A 17,316-nucleotide genomic window follows, 5' to 3' on the forward strand; every position below is an offset into this window, starting at 1 on the left:
AGCCTCTTACTGGCACCTTTACCCTGTACATTCCAAAACCACAGATACTTGCACTCTATTCTTTTGAATGTCTATCTTCTGTTTGAGTTAATGTGATTCTGAGGCCATTTCCTGGTCTAACCTACAGCCTCTGCCGAGTTGCCAGATTTGAACTAATATGGTAATAGCAATGCTGCAATTGATTTTAAAGTCTCTGTTTCCACTTACTTCAAAATAAACATGGGAGACATTTAAAGAAATAATTCAGAATGTTTAATAAATATGCATTCCATTAAAACAACAAAACCTCTACAAGAAAAATATGTCCGAAGCTCACTCAGTAACTTAAGTATTGTATGAGGCTAAAAGAGCAGGCTCCTATTATAAGTGAAAATAATAACAAGTCTGAGAGTATTTTAGAAACCAGCAAAGAACTGTCAAAAATTTGATGATAAGGAAAAACAGAATACAACAGTAAACTAGCCAGGTATGCGGAAACAGATTGTAGGAGCTTTTACAGACATATAAAAACAAAGAGAGCTAATATAAACATTGACCTCTAAAGTGCAAGAGAAAATATTATGGGCAATGAGGAAATGACTGAGACACTGAACAATTTTATTTTCCTGTCTTTATAGGATAAGACATGTTCATTCTGAAATAAGTAGTATACTAGAGACTATAAAAAGTAAGGAAATTAATATCAAGAAGGAAAGGATAAAGGAGAAACTTAAGAGTCTAAAATGTGACACATTCCCATGACCTGATGCCTACATCCTTGAGTTTAAAAAGAGATACAGGAGGAAATAGTGGTTGCACTAGTCATTATTTTCCAAAATTCCTTCGATTTAAGAATTGGGAACTCGAGCAGCAGTTACTTGAACATCAATTTTTGGAAAATGCTGGAATCTATTATTACACAAGTCTTAACAATGCATAATATGATTACAACAAGTCATTTCAGTTTTACTAGGGGAAATGCTGTTTGACAAATTTATTGGCTTTTTTTTGAGGAGGTACTCAGTAAGGTAGGTAAAGGCAAACTAGCAGATATGGTATACCAATTTCCAAACGCCATTCTGATAAGGTGCCACATAACAGGTTAAAGGCAAGGTTAGAGCTCAGGAAATTGAAAATAGTATAATAGCATTAATGGACAGGAAACAGTGGGCAGAGATGGAATTTTCATGTTGACAGGCAGTGGCTGAGGTCTCGGCTGTTTACAGTCTACATTGGTGACGTAGCTGAAGAGCTGCGAAGTAATGTACCTAGGTTTGCAGATGATGCAAAGCTAGATGGAAAGGTGAGCTGTGACAATTGACACAAAAAATGGCTGTATAAAGATAGGGGCAGATTGTTTTTTGTTTCAGATTTTGTAACAAGATAGAAACATGTTGAGTGATTGTGCAACAAGATGCAAGATGGCCAAAAATGTAGGTAAGTGTGAAGTTATTCACATTGGTCAGAAGTAGAGAAGAGCAGAGAATCTTTCAATATTTTAAGTGTTGACGTTCAAGGAGATTCATTTTGCTCAGGCAAGATATGCAGAGAGTTAGCATGCAGGGTATATCCTGCAATTAGGAATGCATATACCCATGTTGACCTTTATTTGAAACACAAAATATCCTAAGGCGTCTTGCAGGACTGATTTGGAGAGCATGTTTTCTTTTCTAGGAGAATCTGAACAAAGGGTCAGTCGAAAATCAGAGGTCAGTCATTTAAAACAGATGAAGTAATCGTTTTACGCAGAGATTTGAGAATCTTTGGAATTCTCTTCCTGAAAAGATAGTGGAAGCAGAGTCTGTTATTCTTTTTCAGCAGAGATAGATAGATTCTTGTTAAGCAAGGGATGAAAGTCACTAGTAACAGGTGGGAATGTGGATTTGAGGTTACAATCTAATCCAGTCATGTTTGAGGGGCAGAATGGCCTACTCCTGTTCCTAATGCATATGTTTTGTATGTATTTGTATTGATGTCTCTGTGTTTGGAGTACAGGAATAGGGAGATTTAGCTCTAATTGTACAGCGCATTGGTGAGCCTGCATCTGGACCATCTGACCTGCTTCCTGCTGTTGTCCACACAAGATCAGCAGCTTTTGCTTCTAATCTCATTCTTCTTCCACCTTCACCTGGTCCATCTCTGACTTATTCCTTCTCTTCTTTGACTTCACCATTTCCATTTCTGAGGATCAGCTGCCTGCCAACATTCATTATCAACCCACCAACTCCCATAGTTAGCTCGAGTACAGCACCTCACACCCAGCTTTCTGCAAGGATGTTGTTGCATTCTCTCAATTTATATATGTGTCACATCTACTGGGCCCTCAAAAGGCTGGCTGAGACAGCACCGCATTTTTCCTCAACTGAGGAGACCTACCCCCATCTCTAACTGTAATCTTACCCACCCACTGCCACCCTCCCAAACCACGCGCATATGCGTACACACGCAATTCAGCCTGGTCCAAACAATCTCCAGCCATTCTGCCATGTGGAGTATGTGTCAGTATTTTCTTCAATGTAATTTATGTAGAGATAACATTTCATTACTCTTGGACATTAGGTTGGCACTGGCTTCAGCTTTACTAACCACGATGAAGGCTATGCACAAAATGAAGATGATGTAGGAAGGGACCTGTACAGGTCAGTACATTTGTACAATTTGTATTTATACGTTTAAACAAACAGCAATGTATTTTCCTATTCCTTCAGTAAATGCCCTTAATGTGACCAGTTCAGTTCATATTGCTGCCTCATTCTGTGTCGTTGGCTGGGCCCTCAAAAGGCACAGATGCCTACATCTGTGTTGTGATGTAGAGTGATGCCAACTACGTGGACTTCACAGCTAAGGTCACCATGTGGGTCCCTATCTTCTCAGCCTCACCCTTTCACCTGAAGTGTGGTGACCCTCCAGTTGAACTCTGCACCAATGCAAATTTATTGAAGCTCTGTAGAGTGAGGCCTTTGTGAAACGCCTACTTCATATTAATTGAATTTTCAGAAATTCTGTCATGAAATGAGACAGACTCTTCTGGTCACAAAATTTACTTCATACTGCGACTATCTGTCCATCTCCTCCCCAACCAATGTTAGGTTTAGTCACGTGCTTAGCTGTTTTCCAAGCCGTGTGCTGGAATATTGCCCATAAACATGGTCCTTAAACACTCAGTAAGTGAAATGCAAAGCATCTTGTTTTGGTCTTCACTGGTGACTTGAGGTTGGTTGTATTGAAGGTAGGATCAGTAACTTCAAATCTGCATTGAAGCTGCACTGTTACTCATGCTGGTTAAATGTTAGTTTAAAAAGTTAACTAAGGAAAATTAATTGGATTTGTTAGTGATTACTGAACACTGAACGAATGACTGTCTTCCATAAACTGGCAAAGATTTTCGGACCTGTAGTGAAATCACATTGTTTTTCTATCAGTGTAGATGGGATTGTTCCTGTTTACATATGAAACACTTGAAAAGAATAAAATGCTGTTCTCAAATTGTTGGATGTAAAGTACAGTCACAGGATTAATACAAAATGGAACATTTTAATGTGCTTTTCTTTTGCAGTGCCCTAATCCAGTTCTTTCAGATATTCTATGAATATCAGCAGAATGATTTCTATGCTACAGGAGAGGTGGGTCATCTAATTTTTTTATTTATGTATTTAACAAACCATTGCCTCTGTTTTGACTCTGTACTTGGGGAAGAAACAGTATTATTGGTTACATGATGCTTGAAAGATACAACTATATATTTTCTGAAAAGCACGTTGACCCTTTTCTCCCTTTCATTCCAGGATGTGTTGGTATACATGGTGGAACATTTTGATGGTTTCTGTCTTCATAATTTCAGTATATAACCTAGAACATAGTGTGGAAGGTATATGCCTGTTCAAGGTGTTGGTTGAGAACAGTTTAGAGATTGACTTTCTATTTTGGTGCGAAATTCATAAAACTGCTTTGGAGATTATTCATTTGATGTAATTGTGTAAACAGTGAAAAGATTCATGATCATTATAATTTATTTTTTTTGGAGTAACATCAATGATCATTAATTGCAATTGTTTCGGAAATCTGTTGTGACTTGAATGTACTTTTACCACCAGCTTCCATTATGTTTGATTTGTTTTCTAATATTCATATGGATGTTTAGTACAACTCATGCATTCAACTCAGCAAATTGTGATATTAAGTACTTCTCTGATGTAAATGAATGAAATCAGAAGGCACCAATACAATCCTTAAACCTCTCTTCACTCTCCATTCTAAATAGTTAGCAATTATTGACACCAAAACACAAAAGGAGGAAATTTGCCTTTGACCTTATATTCTAAGCTGAAACTTTAATCCAGTATTGCACAGTTGAAGTGTACTCCTTTACATAAAATATCAGGAGAAAGTGAGGTCTGCAGATGCTGGAGATCAGAGCTGAAAATGTGTTGCTGGAAAAGCGCAGCAGGTCAGGCAGCATCCAGGGAACAGGAGAATCGACGTTTCAGGCATAAGCCCTTCTTCAGGACTTATGCCCGAAACGTCGATTCTCCTGTTCCCTGGATGCTGCCTGACCTGCTGCGCTTTTCCAGCAACACATTTTCAGCTCTACATAAAATATCATGCCAGTTTGATGTAGAAAATCCCGACAGTAGAGAGTTTGCCTTGGTGTCTGGGCCAACATTCGATCCCTCCATCAACGCCACCAAACAAAAAAGAACTGAGCTGGTCATTCATAGCATTTCTTGATTTTTATTCTGTCACATCGATTTAACCAATAGTTGCAATTCTGCACATCATTTTGTGGTGTGGCGATGTTAGATAAGACATTACATAAATAAATGTTTGTCTTTATCCCTCCGTTTGATGTAACCTAAATGAATTTTCAGAAGACTTTTGATAAGATACCACATGGAACAGTGTTCAGAAAAGTTAAAGCCCATAGAATCCAAGACATTGTGTCAAGTTTGATGCAAAATTCATTGTGATAGGAAAGCAAGGGTAATAGCTGACTGGTGCTTTTGTGTCTGGACTGTTGTTTCCCGTGGGGTCAGGGCCATGACTCAGTTTTCAGTCCCTCACTTTTCATCATTCTCTGATTAGATTAGATTAGATTACAGTGTGGAAACAGGCCCTTCGGCCCAACAAGTCCACACCAACCCGCCGAAGCGCAACCCACCCATACCCTACATTTACCCCTTACCTAACACTACGGGCAATTTAGCATGGCCAATTCATCTGACCTGCACATCTTTGGACTGTGGGAGGAAACCGGAGCACCCGGAGGACACCCACACAGACACTGGGAGAATGTGCAAACTCCACACAGTCAGTCGCCTGAGGCGGGAATTGAACCCTGGTCTCCGGCGCTGTGAGGCAGCAGTGCTAACCACTGTGCCACCGTGCTGCCCACAATATGTCTATCTCAATAATTTAGACTTAAGTGGAGATACAACAATGACTTATGTTTGTAATAAAAATGCATTTAATATAATGTCACACCACAAGTGCTTCTTCAAATTTAGAAAACAAATTATGACACCAAGCTACATCGAGATATTCGATTAGATGACCAAATGCTTTGTCAAAGAGGTAGGTTTTCCTGAGTGTCTTAAACTAAGATATTGAGGTGGATAGTTTAGGGTAGGGAAGGTATTCCAGAGTTTGAACCTAGGAAACTGAATGCAGTCACCAATGGTAGAGCAATTTAAGTTGGAATCCTCATTAGGCCAGAATTAGAGAAACACCGATATCTCTGAGGATTATAAATGTGGACATTAGAGATATGGAGGGAATGCCTAATGTTATTAGCACCAGACTATTAATATTGAGACCCAAGTAATGGTTTGGGACTTGGGTTCAAATCTCACCGTGGCAGGAAGTGGAATTTGAATTCAATTTTTTTTAAAAATCTGGATTCAGAATCTAATGACCATGAAAACCTTGTCAGTTGTCAGTAAATCTTATCTGGTTCCCCTTTAGGGACAGAAATTGCTGCCTTTGCCTGGCCGATGTAGATCTTAACTGGCCTCTGGGCAATGAGACATTGGCAATAAATGCTGGCCTAGCCAGTGAAATTCACATTCTGTGAGTGAATTTAAAATAAAATAAAATTTGGAAATGAAGACATAGCTTGACTGAGGGCGAATGTAGCCCAGTGAGCACAGGGGTATTGGAGAATGGGACTTGGTACAAGCTAAGCCATGAGCAGCAAAGATTTAAATGCCCTCAAGTCTTTAGAGGTTAGAATGTAGCGTCCCAGCCAGGAATACATTGGAATAGTCCAGTCGAGAGGTAAATGGGTATGAATGAGGATTTCAGAGGCAGTTTCTATCAAAGTTTGGGAAAACAGCCTATAAGGTCCAAAGCTTTGCCAAGTCATTTCTTCAGCTGTTGAATGCTGACTTCCATTCAGTGGTGACCAGCATGAAGAGCATCTACAAATTGTGGTAGCAACTTGCTCTGTATCTGCAGTTTGGCTTCGGACTGGAGAAATCAAATACTTCATTTTAACCAATAAAACTATACCTTGAAATTGCACATTTTTAAATAAGAACATAAACATTATTGAGTACAAATACTTAAACAAGCATTATCAACTTAACAATACAGTTTGTAACTATGTACGTTATCCACTTCGTGCTTTCCCTGATACTGTCCTTATAAGATAATGCCATCTTTAAGGTATTTGCTTCAGTAGGGGCCATTCCTCAGTATTCCTTGTACTCTGGAGATAACTCTAATTCTCCTCTGTTCTAGCTATTCGCAGAGGTAAGACTTCCATTTACCATTTCATGATTGTGCTCTTGATAGGCAAAGAAATCCCACAGAATGTGACAAACACAAAGACTAATATCGGACAGTATCATGAAAATGGAATGAGGCTGTCTTAGTGATGACTTTAAGAATGAGGTTGGAAGCCCATTCAAGATCATGTGACCATAAAGCTGTGAAGAGATGGGATAAAGCCCAGACTGTTCCAGAGAGAGGGATGGAGTTGGTAGGAAGGGAGCAGTCTTTGGAAACAAAGGTTTTCACCGCATCAAGATTTAATAGTTGGAAATTTCTGCCCATCCAGTACTGGATGTCACATGATCTCTGATAATTTAGCATCGGGGAGGTGTCAAGAGAGGTGGTGGTGAGGTACAGCTGGGTGTCAACAGTATAAGTGTGAACAATAATGCTGTACTTTTGGATGATGTCAGCCAAATGAATACAGCCAAGGAGGGATCCTTGGAGAACACCAGCGAAAATGGTGCAGCAGTGGGAAGAGAAGCCATTACCATTGATATTCTGGCTACAGTTAGAGATAAGAATGGAAATATGAGTGCAGTCCAACACAGCTTGCTGACAGTGAAGTGACATTGGAAGAGAATGGTGTGCTCAGCCATGTCAAAAGCTCAGACAGGTTGAGGAGGAGCAGGAAAAAATTGAGCTTTGTCACAATCATTTGTGATTTCAAAAAGAGCTATTTTGCCACTATGGCAGAGTTAGAAATTGAACAACAGGAATTCAGACAAGGATTTCCGTGATAGGGTGGGAATGGATAAACTGGGGTTGGATTCTTTGGAACTGAGGAGGCTGAAGAGGGGTGTCAACTGACGTAATTTATGATAATTGAGTGGATAGGAAGGACTGTTTCTCTTAGAAAGATCAATAATAAAGGGTCATTGACATAATTGTATGCATGCACTGTGCATGTGCATTTGTATTGGAATGTAGGTCACAGTTGGTGTGTTGCCTCCCAGGTGCCAGAGATCATGATGTCTTGGATCGTGTTTTCGGGATTCTTGACGGGGAGGAGGAGCAGCCCCAAATCATGGTCCAATAGGCACTAATGACATAGGCAGGAAAAGGGATGGGGATTTAAGGCAGAATTTCAGGGAGCTAGGATGGAAGCTTAGAGCTAGAACAAACAGAGTTGTTATCTCTAGTTCATTGCCTGCGCCACGTGCTAGTGAGGTGAGGAATAGGAGAGAGAGGAGTTGAACACGTGGCTACAGGGATAGTGCAGGAGAGAGGGTTTTGGAAACCTGGATAATTGGGGCTCATTCTGGGGAAGGTGGAACCTCCATAAACAGGATGGTCGACACCTGAACCAGAGGGGTAACAATACCCTGGGGGGACAATTTGCTAAATTCGGGAGGATTTAAACGAATTCAGCAGGCAGATGGGAACCTAAATTGTAGTTGCAATGTCCAGGAGGTTGAGAATTGTGAAGCCAGACATAAGGTTTTAAGGTTGAAAGAGTGCACGGCGAGCAGGAAGGTGGTTTGAAGTATGTCTACTTCAACGCCAGGAACATCCGGGAAAAAGGTGGGTGAACTTGCAGCATGGGGTGGTACCTTGGACTTCGATGTTGTGGCCATTTTGGAGACATGAATAAAGCAGGGACAGGAATGGTTGTTGCAGGTTCTGGGATTTAGATGTTTCATTAAGAACAGGGAAGATGGTAATAGAGGGGGAGGTGTAGCATTGTTAGTCAAGGACAGTATTACGGTGGCAGGAAGGATGTTTGAGGATTGTCTACTGAGGTAGTGTGGGCTGAAGGTAGGAACAGGAAAGGAGAGGTTACCCTGTTGGGAGTTTTCTATCGGCCTCCGAATAGTTCCAGGGATGTAGTGGAAAGGATAGCAAAGATAATTCTGGATAGGAATGAGAGTAACAGGGTAGTTGTTATGGGGGTCTTTAACTTTCCTAATATTGACTGGAAATACTATAGTTTGAGTATTTTAGATGGGTCAGTTTTTGTCCAGTGTGTGCAGGAGGGTTTCCTGACACAGTATGTAGACAGACCAACAAGGAGCAACAATTGAAGAAGGGCTTTTGCCCGAAATGTCGATTCTCCTGCTCCTTGGATGCTGCCTGACCTGCTGCACTTTTCCAGCAATACATTTTTCAACAAGGGGCAAGGCCATATTAGATTTAGTACTGGGTAATGAACCTGGCCAAATGTTAGATATTGAGGTAGGTGAGCACTTTGGTGATAGTGACCACAATTCAATTATGTTTGCTTTAGTAATGGAAAGGGATAGGTATATACCGCAGGACAAGAGTTATTGCTGGGGGAAAGGCAATTATGATGTGATTAGGCAAGACTTCGAATACATAGGATGGGGAAGGAAACTGTAGGGGATGGGCACAATTGAAATGTGGAGCTTATTCAAGGAACAGCTACTGTGGGTCCTTGATAAGTATGTACCTGTCAGGCAGGGAGGAAGTGGTTTAGTGAGGGAGCTGTGGTTTACTAAAGAAGTTGAATCTCTTGTCAAGAGGAAGAAGGATTATGTAAGAATGAGATGTGAAGGCTCATTAAGGGCACTTGAGAGTTACAGGTTAGCCAGGAACGACATAGAGAGCTAAGAAGAGCCAGGAGGAGACATGAGGGGTCATTGGCAGGTGGGATCAAGGAAAACCCTAAAGCTTTCTATCGGTATATCAGGAATAAAAGAATGACCAAAGAAAGATTAGGGCCAATCGAGGACAGTAGTGTGAAGTTGTGCGTGGAGTTCGAGGAGATAGGAGAAGCGCTGAATGAATACTTTTTGTCAGTATTCACACTGGAAAAAGATAATGTTGTCAAAGAGAATACTGACATACAGGCTACTAGACTTGGTGGGATTGAGGTTCATAAGGAGGAGGTGTTATCAATTCTGGAAAGTGTGAAAATAGGTAAGTCCCCTGGGCCGGATGGAATTTAGCCTTTCATCAGAAATACAGGCAGAGTGCCAGAAGGGTGGAGAGATAAATGTCTCAGTATGCTCCTGCCCCACTGAACTCCTCTCTACCTACCTCGAAACTGTCCTATGCCCCCTAGTCCAGGAACTCCCTACATACGTTCGAGACACCACCCATGCCCTCCACTTCCTCCAAGACTTCCGTTTCCCCGGCCCCCAACGCTTCATCTTCACCATGGATATCCAATCCCTCTATAGAACATAGAACATAGAACAATACAGCACAGAACAGGCCCTTCGGCCCACGATGTTGTGCCGAACATTTGTCCTAGCTTAAGCACCCATCCATGTACCTATCCAATTGCCGCTTAAAGGTTACCAATGATTGTGACTCTACCACTCCCACTCTCCAGTCTCCAGTCCCCTGGTACCACCCCCGTTGACAGTGAAGATGATAAGATCATTGCCAACGGTACTGCAATTTCCTCTCTTCCCACATAATCCTAGGATATATCCCATCAGGCCCGGGGGACTTGTCTATCCTCAAGTTGTTCAAAATGTCCAACACATCTTCCTTCCTAATAAGTACCTCCTCTAGCTTACCAGTCCGTTTCACACTCTCCTCTTCAACAATACGGTCCCTCTCATTCGTAAATACTGAAGAAAAGTACTCATTCAAGACCTCTCCTGTCTCTTCCGACTCAATACACAGTCTCCCACTACTGTCCTTGATCGGACCTACCCTCGTTCTCGTCATTCTCATGTTTCTCACATACGCATAAAATGCCTTTGGGTTATCCTTGATCCTATCCGCCAAAGATTTTTCATGCCCTCTCTTCGCTCTCCTAATCCCTTTCTTCAGGTCCCTTCTGGCTATCCTGTATCCCTCCACTGCTCTGTCTGAACCCTGTTTCCTCAACCTTATGTAAGCCTCCTTCTTCCTCTTTACAAGACATTCAACCTCCCTCGTCAACCAAGGTTCCCTCACACGACTATTTCTTTCCTGCCTGACAGGTACATACATATCAAGGACACGTCGTATCTGTTCCTTGAAAAAGTTCCACATTTCCACGACATCCTTCCCTGACAGCCTATGCTCCCAACTTATGCTCCTCAGATCCTGTCTTACAGCATCGTAATTACCCTTCCCCCAATTGTAAAACCTACCCTGTTGCACGCACTTATCTCTCTCCATAACCAAGGTGAAAGTCACAGAATTGTGGTCACCATCACCAAAATGTTCACCCACTAACAAGCCCATCACTTGTCCCGGTTCAGTACCAAATCCAAAATGGCCTCCCCTCTGGTCGGACAATCTACATACTGAGTTAGAAAAGCTTCCTGGACACACTGCACAAACACCGCCCCATTCAATCTATTTGATCTAAAGAGCTTCCAATCAATATTTGGGAAGTTGAAATCGCCCATGACTACTACCCTGTGGCTTCTGCACCTTTCCAAAATCTGTTTCCCAATCTGTTTCTCCACATCTCTGCTGCTATTGGGGGGCCTATAGTAAACACCCAACAAGGTGACTGCTCCTTTCCTATTTCTGACTTCAGCCCATACTACCTCCAAAGTCAGATCCCCCTCGAACTGTCTTTCTGCAGCCGTTATACCATTTCTAATTAGCAACACCGCCCCCCCTCCTTTTTTTACCACCCTCCCTAATCTTACTGAAACATCTGTAACCAGGAACCTCCAACAACCATTCCTTTCCCTCTTCAATCCACGTTTCCGTGATGGCCACAACATCGTAGTCCCAGGTACCGATCCATGCCTTTTAAGTTCATCCACCTTATCTCTGATACTCCTTGCGTTGAAGTATACGCACTTGAACCCATCTCTGTGTCCGCAAGTATTCCCTGTCAGTGCTACCTTCTTCACAGCCTCCCTACGTTCTTGGACATCCTGACAAACAGCTAGCCTACTTGCTGGACTACAAGTCCGGATCCCATTCCCCCTGCCAAATTAGTTTAAACCCCCCGGAAGAGTGCTAGCAAACCTACCCCCCAGGATATTGGTGCCCTTCTGGTTCAGGTGCAACCCGTCCTGCTTGTACAGGTCCCACCTTCCGCAGAATGCAGTCCAATTGTCCAAATACCTGAACACACCCACTCAAATATCAATCACTTACCTTCCCGACCAGCTCTGCGCTCCAACCTCACTTCCGCCCAGCTCGCGCCGCTCTCTGCTGAGAAAATACCGTTGGCGTTGAGATAACTTCCATCCGCCATGACCAGGGCCTCCAAGCCCTCCGTTTCTTTCTCTCCTGACATCCCCAACAGTACCCTTTCACCGATACTCTCGTTCGTTTGGCTGAACTGGTCCTCACCCTTAACAATTTCTCCTTCGAATCCTCCCACTTCCTCCAGACCAAAGGAGTAGCCATGGGCTCCCGTATGGGCCCCAGCTATGCCTGTCTCTTTGTTGGCTACGTAGAACAGTCCATCTTCCGTAATTACACTGGCTCTCCACCTCTTCCTCCGCTACACTGATGACTGCATTGGCGCCACCTCATGCTCCCGCGAGGAGGTTGAGCAATTCATCAACTTCACCAGCACATTCCACCCTGACCTTAAATTTATCTGGACCATCTCTGACACCTCCCTCCCCTTCCTGGACCTCTCCATCTCGATTAATGACGACCGACTTGACACCAACATTTTTTACAAACCCACCGACTCCCACAGCTACCTGGATTACACCTCTTCCCACCCTACTTTCTGCTAAAATGCTATCCCGTATTCCCAATTCCTCTGCCTACGCTGTATCTGCTCCCAGGAGGACCAGTTCCACCACAGAACACACCAGATGGCCTCCTTCTTTAGAGCTTTAGAGTCCACAATTTCCCTCCACCCCCCCCCCCCCCCGTGGTTAAAGATGCCCTCAAACGCATCTCGTTCACATCCCGCACCTCCGCCCTCAGACAAGGACAGAACCCTCCTGGTGCTCACCTTCCACCCTACCAACCTTCGCATAAACCAAGTCATCCGCTGACATTTCCGCCACCTCCAAACAGACCCCACCACCAGGGATATATTTCCCTCCCCACCCCTTTCCACCTTCCACAAAGACCATTCCCTCCGTGACTACCTGGTCAGGTCCACGCCCCCCAACAACCCACCCTCCCGTCCTGGCACCTTCCTCTCCAGCGCAGGACTTGCAAAACCTGCGCCCACACCTCCTCCCTCACTTCCATCCAAGGCCCTAAAGGAGCCTTCCACTTTCATTCTTACACTGAAAGACTGAAGTGACTGGGCTTGTATACCCTTGAGTTTAGAAGACTGAGACGGGATCTGATTGAGACGTATAAGATTATGAAAGGATTGGACACTCTGGCAGCAGGAAACATGTTTCCGCTGATGGGTGAGTGCCGAACCAGAGGACACAGCTTAAAAATACGGGGTAGACCATTTAAGATAGAGGTGAGGAGAAACTTCTTCACCCAGAGAGTGGTGGCTGTGTGGAATGCTCTGCCCCAGAGGGCAGTGGAGGCCCAGTCTCTGGATTCATTTAAGAAAGAGTTGGATAGAGCTCTCAAGGATAGTGGAATCAAGGGTTATGGAGATAAGGCAGGAACAGGATACTGATTAGGAATGATCAGCCATGATCATGTTGAATGGCGGTGCAGGCTCGAAGGGCTGAATGGCCTACTCCTGCACCTATTGTCTATTGTCTATCAAAGTTTTACCTGCATATCCACCAATATCATTTATTGTATCCGTTGCTCCCGATGCGGCCTCCTCTACATTGGGGAGACTGGACACCTCCTAGCAGAGCGCTTTAGGGAACATCTCTGGGACACCCACACCAATCAACCACACTGCCCTGTAGCACAACATTTCAACTCCCCCTCTCACTCTGCCGAGGACATGGAGGTCCTGGGCCTCCTTCTCCGCCTCTCCCTCACCACCCGACGCCTGGAGGAAGAACGCCTCATCTTCCGCCTCGGAACACCTCAACCCCAGGGCATCAATGTGGACTTCACTAGTTTCCTCGTTTCCCCTTCCCCCATCTCACCCCAGTTCCAAACTTCCAGCTCAGCACTGTCCCAATGACTTGTCCTACCTGCCTATCTTCTTTTCCACCTATCCACTCCACCCTCCTCTCTGACCTATCACCTTCATCCTCACCCCCACTCACCTATTGTACCCTATGCTACTTTCTCCACACCCCCACCCTCCTCTCATCTATCTCTGCACCCTTCAGGCACTCTGCCTATATTCCTGATGAAGGGCTTTTGCCCGAAACATCAATTTTCCTGCTCCTCTGATGCTGCCTGAACTGCTGTGCTTTTCCAGCACCACACTACTCCAGAATCTGATTTCCAGCATCTGCAGTCATTGTTTTTACCTGGATGGGATTTATCCTATGATACTCTGGAAAAGCAAGGAGGAGATTGCAGAGCCTTTGGCTTTATTCTTTTGTCATTATTGTCTACAGGAATAGTGCCAGAGGACTGGAGGATAGCAAATTTTGTCCTCTTATTCAAGAAGGGGAGTAGAGACATTCCTGGTAATTATAGACCAGTGAGCCTTACTTTGGTTGTGGGTAAAGTGTTGGAAAAGGTTACAAAGAGATTGGATTTATAATCACCCAGAAAGGAATAAGTTGATTCAGGATAGTCAACATGGTTTTATGAAGGATTTTTAGGTCATGCCTCACAAACCTTAATGAGTTTTTTGAGAAGATGACCAAACAGGGGGATGAGAGTAAAGTGGTTGATGTGGTGTGTATGGATTTCAGTAAGGTGTTTGATAAGGTTCCCCATGGTAGGCTATTGCACAAAATACAGAGGCATGGGATTGAGGGTGATTTAGCAGTTTGGATCAGAAATTGGCTAGTTGAAAGAAGACGAAGGGTCGTGGTTGATGGGAAATGCTCATCCTGGAGTTCAGTTACTAGTGGTGTACCGCAAGGATCTGTTTTGGGGCCACTGCTGTTTGTCATTTTTATAAATGGCCTGGATGAGAGTGTAGATGGATTGGTTAGTAAATTTGCAGATGGCAGTAAGATCGGTGGAATTATGAATAATGCCGAAGGATGTTGGCGGTTACAGAGGGACATTGATAAGCTGCAGAGCTGGGCTGAGAGGTAGCATTTGGAGTTTAATGCAGAAAAGTGTGAGGTGATTCACATTGGAAGGAGCAACTGGAATAAGGAGTACCCTGGGCTAATGGTAAGACTCTGGTAGTGTAGATAAGCAGAGAGATCTCAGTGTCCATGTACATAGATCCCTGAACGTTGCCTCTCAAGTTGATAGGGTTGTTAAGAAGGCATACGGTGTGTTGGCTTTTATTGGTAGAGGGATTGAATTTCAGAACCACAAGGTCATGTTGCAGCTGTACTGATGTGGCCGCACTTGGAGTATTGCATACAGTTCTGGTCACTGCATTATAGGAAGGATGTGGCAGGCTTTGGAAAGGGTTCAGAACAGATTTACTAGGATGTTGCCTGGTATGGAGGGAAGGTTGTATGAGGAAAGGCTGAGGAACTTGAGGCTGTTTTCATTAGAGAGAAGAAGGTTGAGAGGTGACTTAATTGAGACATATAATCAGAGAGTGAGAGAGAGGGTGGACAGTGAGAGCCTTTTTCCTCAGATGGTGATGGCTAACATAAGGGGACATAGCTTTAAACTGAGGGGTGATAGATATAGGACAGATGTCAGAGGTAGTTTCTTTATTCAGAGAGTAGTAGGGGCATGGAATGCCCTGCCTGCAACAGTACGAGACTCACCAACTTTAAGGGCATTTAAATGGTCATTGGATAATCATATGGATGAAAATGGAATAGTGTAGGTTAGGTGGGTTTCAGATTGGTTTCACAGGTCGGCGCAACATCAAGGGCCGAAGAGCCTGTACTGCGCTGTAATGTTCTATGTTCTACGTTCTATGTGGCTGAAATCTGGGCTGGCAACGGGCTTGGATATTCAGATTTTTTTTTTTAAGAGATTCTTCAAATATCAAAAGTTTAGTTTCAAAGCTACAACAGAGTTGGAAGTGATTTCTATGCCACAGAAGAGCTGGATGTTTGTATTTTTGCATTCAACGCAACTCTTGATTTAAAAAAAAAGACTTGCAATTTGTTTGGTGGCACAAATTATGTGAAAAAGGAATATTTCAAATCATGGATACATATGTCTTGTAAATTTAGTGAATAATTCCCTTAACCATTTGAAGAATTTTGCTTTTCGAAGGCATCATGAAAACTCGCTTCCCTCTCAATTGCCCAGACCTGCCCAATGTTCTTGTGAAAGGCCTGAATACATCTCCTAGTTCTACTGATCTTGGGGGTGGAGTGTTACAAAGATGAACAACCCTTTGAGGTCATGAGGTGCATTTGGGTTGCCTGGACACCAGAAGAATTACTGCAGGAACTTGCTTGCGTGGTTTTCAGAGTACCTCCCTTTTAAGGAGCCCTGAATAACTAATTGTACGTATAGTTTTACTATGGGCCCATGCTACCCAGTGGAAGCCCATTATTATAGCAGTGTCAGATATATGCTAGAGGCTCCTATCTTTTTCATACGCTAAGTCGATGCCCGCACGTTGTGGGAAGGAGCACTTTTCACCTATATCCCAGGCCACTTCAAAATCATAATGAGAATGGAAGAACTGGAAGCTCACTAATAAGTCTGTGCCATGATTTTGATCGTGGAATTGCACAATCCAACTCAGTGGAGAGGATGAAAATCAACCACTTGGATTTTCACTCTCCCTATCTTCCTCTGTTGTTCCCCGTGGAATACATGGAAGCAGAATAGCATCTTTAAAAATATTACACTCTCATGCTCTGTGCTTTTTTTTAATCAGTCAGCAGTGGCTGGATTGACAGTCCTGTAAATGTATAATTTGATAATAAGTGGATAATTGGACCGAGATCTCTTGGTCTGTGTTCAGTCAGAGGGCAAATGGAAGATGTGCATCAAGACTTCTCAAAAGCGCAGACTATATGGGGGTAATTGGCTGGGAAGTTTGAACGCCCAATAGGAAATTACCAGACACCTGGAACACCCTGCAAAAGCCTCCAATCCTGAGTTAGAGTTCAGAGACTTTGGAGGGCCCAGTTTAATTAGCTTCATTGTTAGCAAGGGCAAGTTAGAGGAATGAAAACCTGCTCTAAACTGACCATCGCACCCTTAAGTTTCCTGTGGATCATCCCAATAAATTGAAGTGACCTAAAATATTCACGCCATCCAGCACTCCCCACTCCACCCGTCATCCATCTTCCCTGCCAACATCTGACCAACTCAACCCTCCTACCTGCCACCCAACCTCCTATCCACCTGCCAGCCTGCTTCCTCACCCACCGACCAGCCCCTGCCACTCTACATCCTCACCTCATTGCTTTGCATGTGTACCTTCACGAAGGGTTTAGGACCTTTAAACTGTGTTTACTTACTGGGGTATGACAGCTAATGCTGTACAAAAGGGAGCATGCTTTCTATAAGAATCCACTCTGATGCAGTTATTTGGAGGGTAAGGTTACTAGGATGTTCTGTTGGGTGAATCCCACATGGGAATTGAGTCCAGAAAATCTGCTTAATCTGGGTCAGAATTGGGGAACAGAAAAATTCAGAGCAATAAACCTGGTGCTAAACTGTGTGGGCCAAAAAACGTCTTAAGGTTGATACCTGTTTATGGCTAATTAATAAACAGCTCAAATTTATGGTATTGCT

At 43.4% G+C, this 17,316-nt stretch overlaps 1 protein-coding gene across 1 annotated transcript in view; it reads left to right on the plus strand.

Annotated features, from left to right (window-relative positions):
* The window catches only part of cpvl (carboxypeptidase vitellogenic like), a 106,657-nt gene that overhangs the window by 53,721 nt on the left and 35,620 nt on the right, over nucleotides 1-17,316 (plus strand). Inside the window, exons 6-7 of the mRNA XM_043689523.2 lie at nucleotides 2,539-2,618; nucleotides 3,536-3,602. Of these exons, the coding sequence (XP_043545458.2) occupies nucleotides 2,539-2,618; nucleotides 3,536-3,602 (147 nt within the window). The remainder of the gene's footprint in view (nucleotides 1-2,538; nucleotides 2,619-3,535; nucleotides 3,603-17,316) is intronic.

This window comes from Chiloscyllium plagiosum, unplaced genomic scaffold (genome assembly GCF_037043375.1).
Source record: "Chiloscyllium plagiosum isolate Xiang-an unplaced genomic scaffold, Cpla_swu_hap1 HiC_scaffold_5, whole genome shotgun sequence".
Classification (NCBI taxonomy): Eukaryota; Metazoa; Chordata; class Chondrichthyes; order Orectolobiformes; family Hemiscylliidae; genus Chiloscyllium; species Chiloscyllium plagiosum.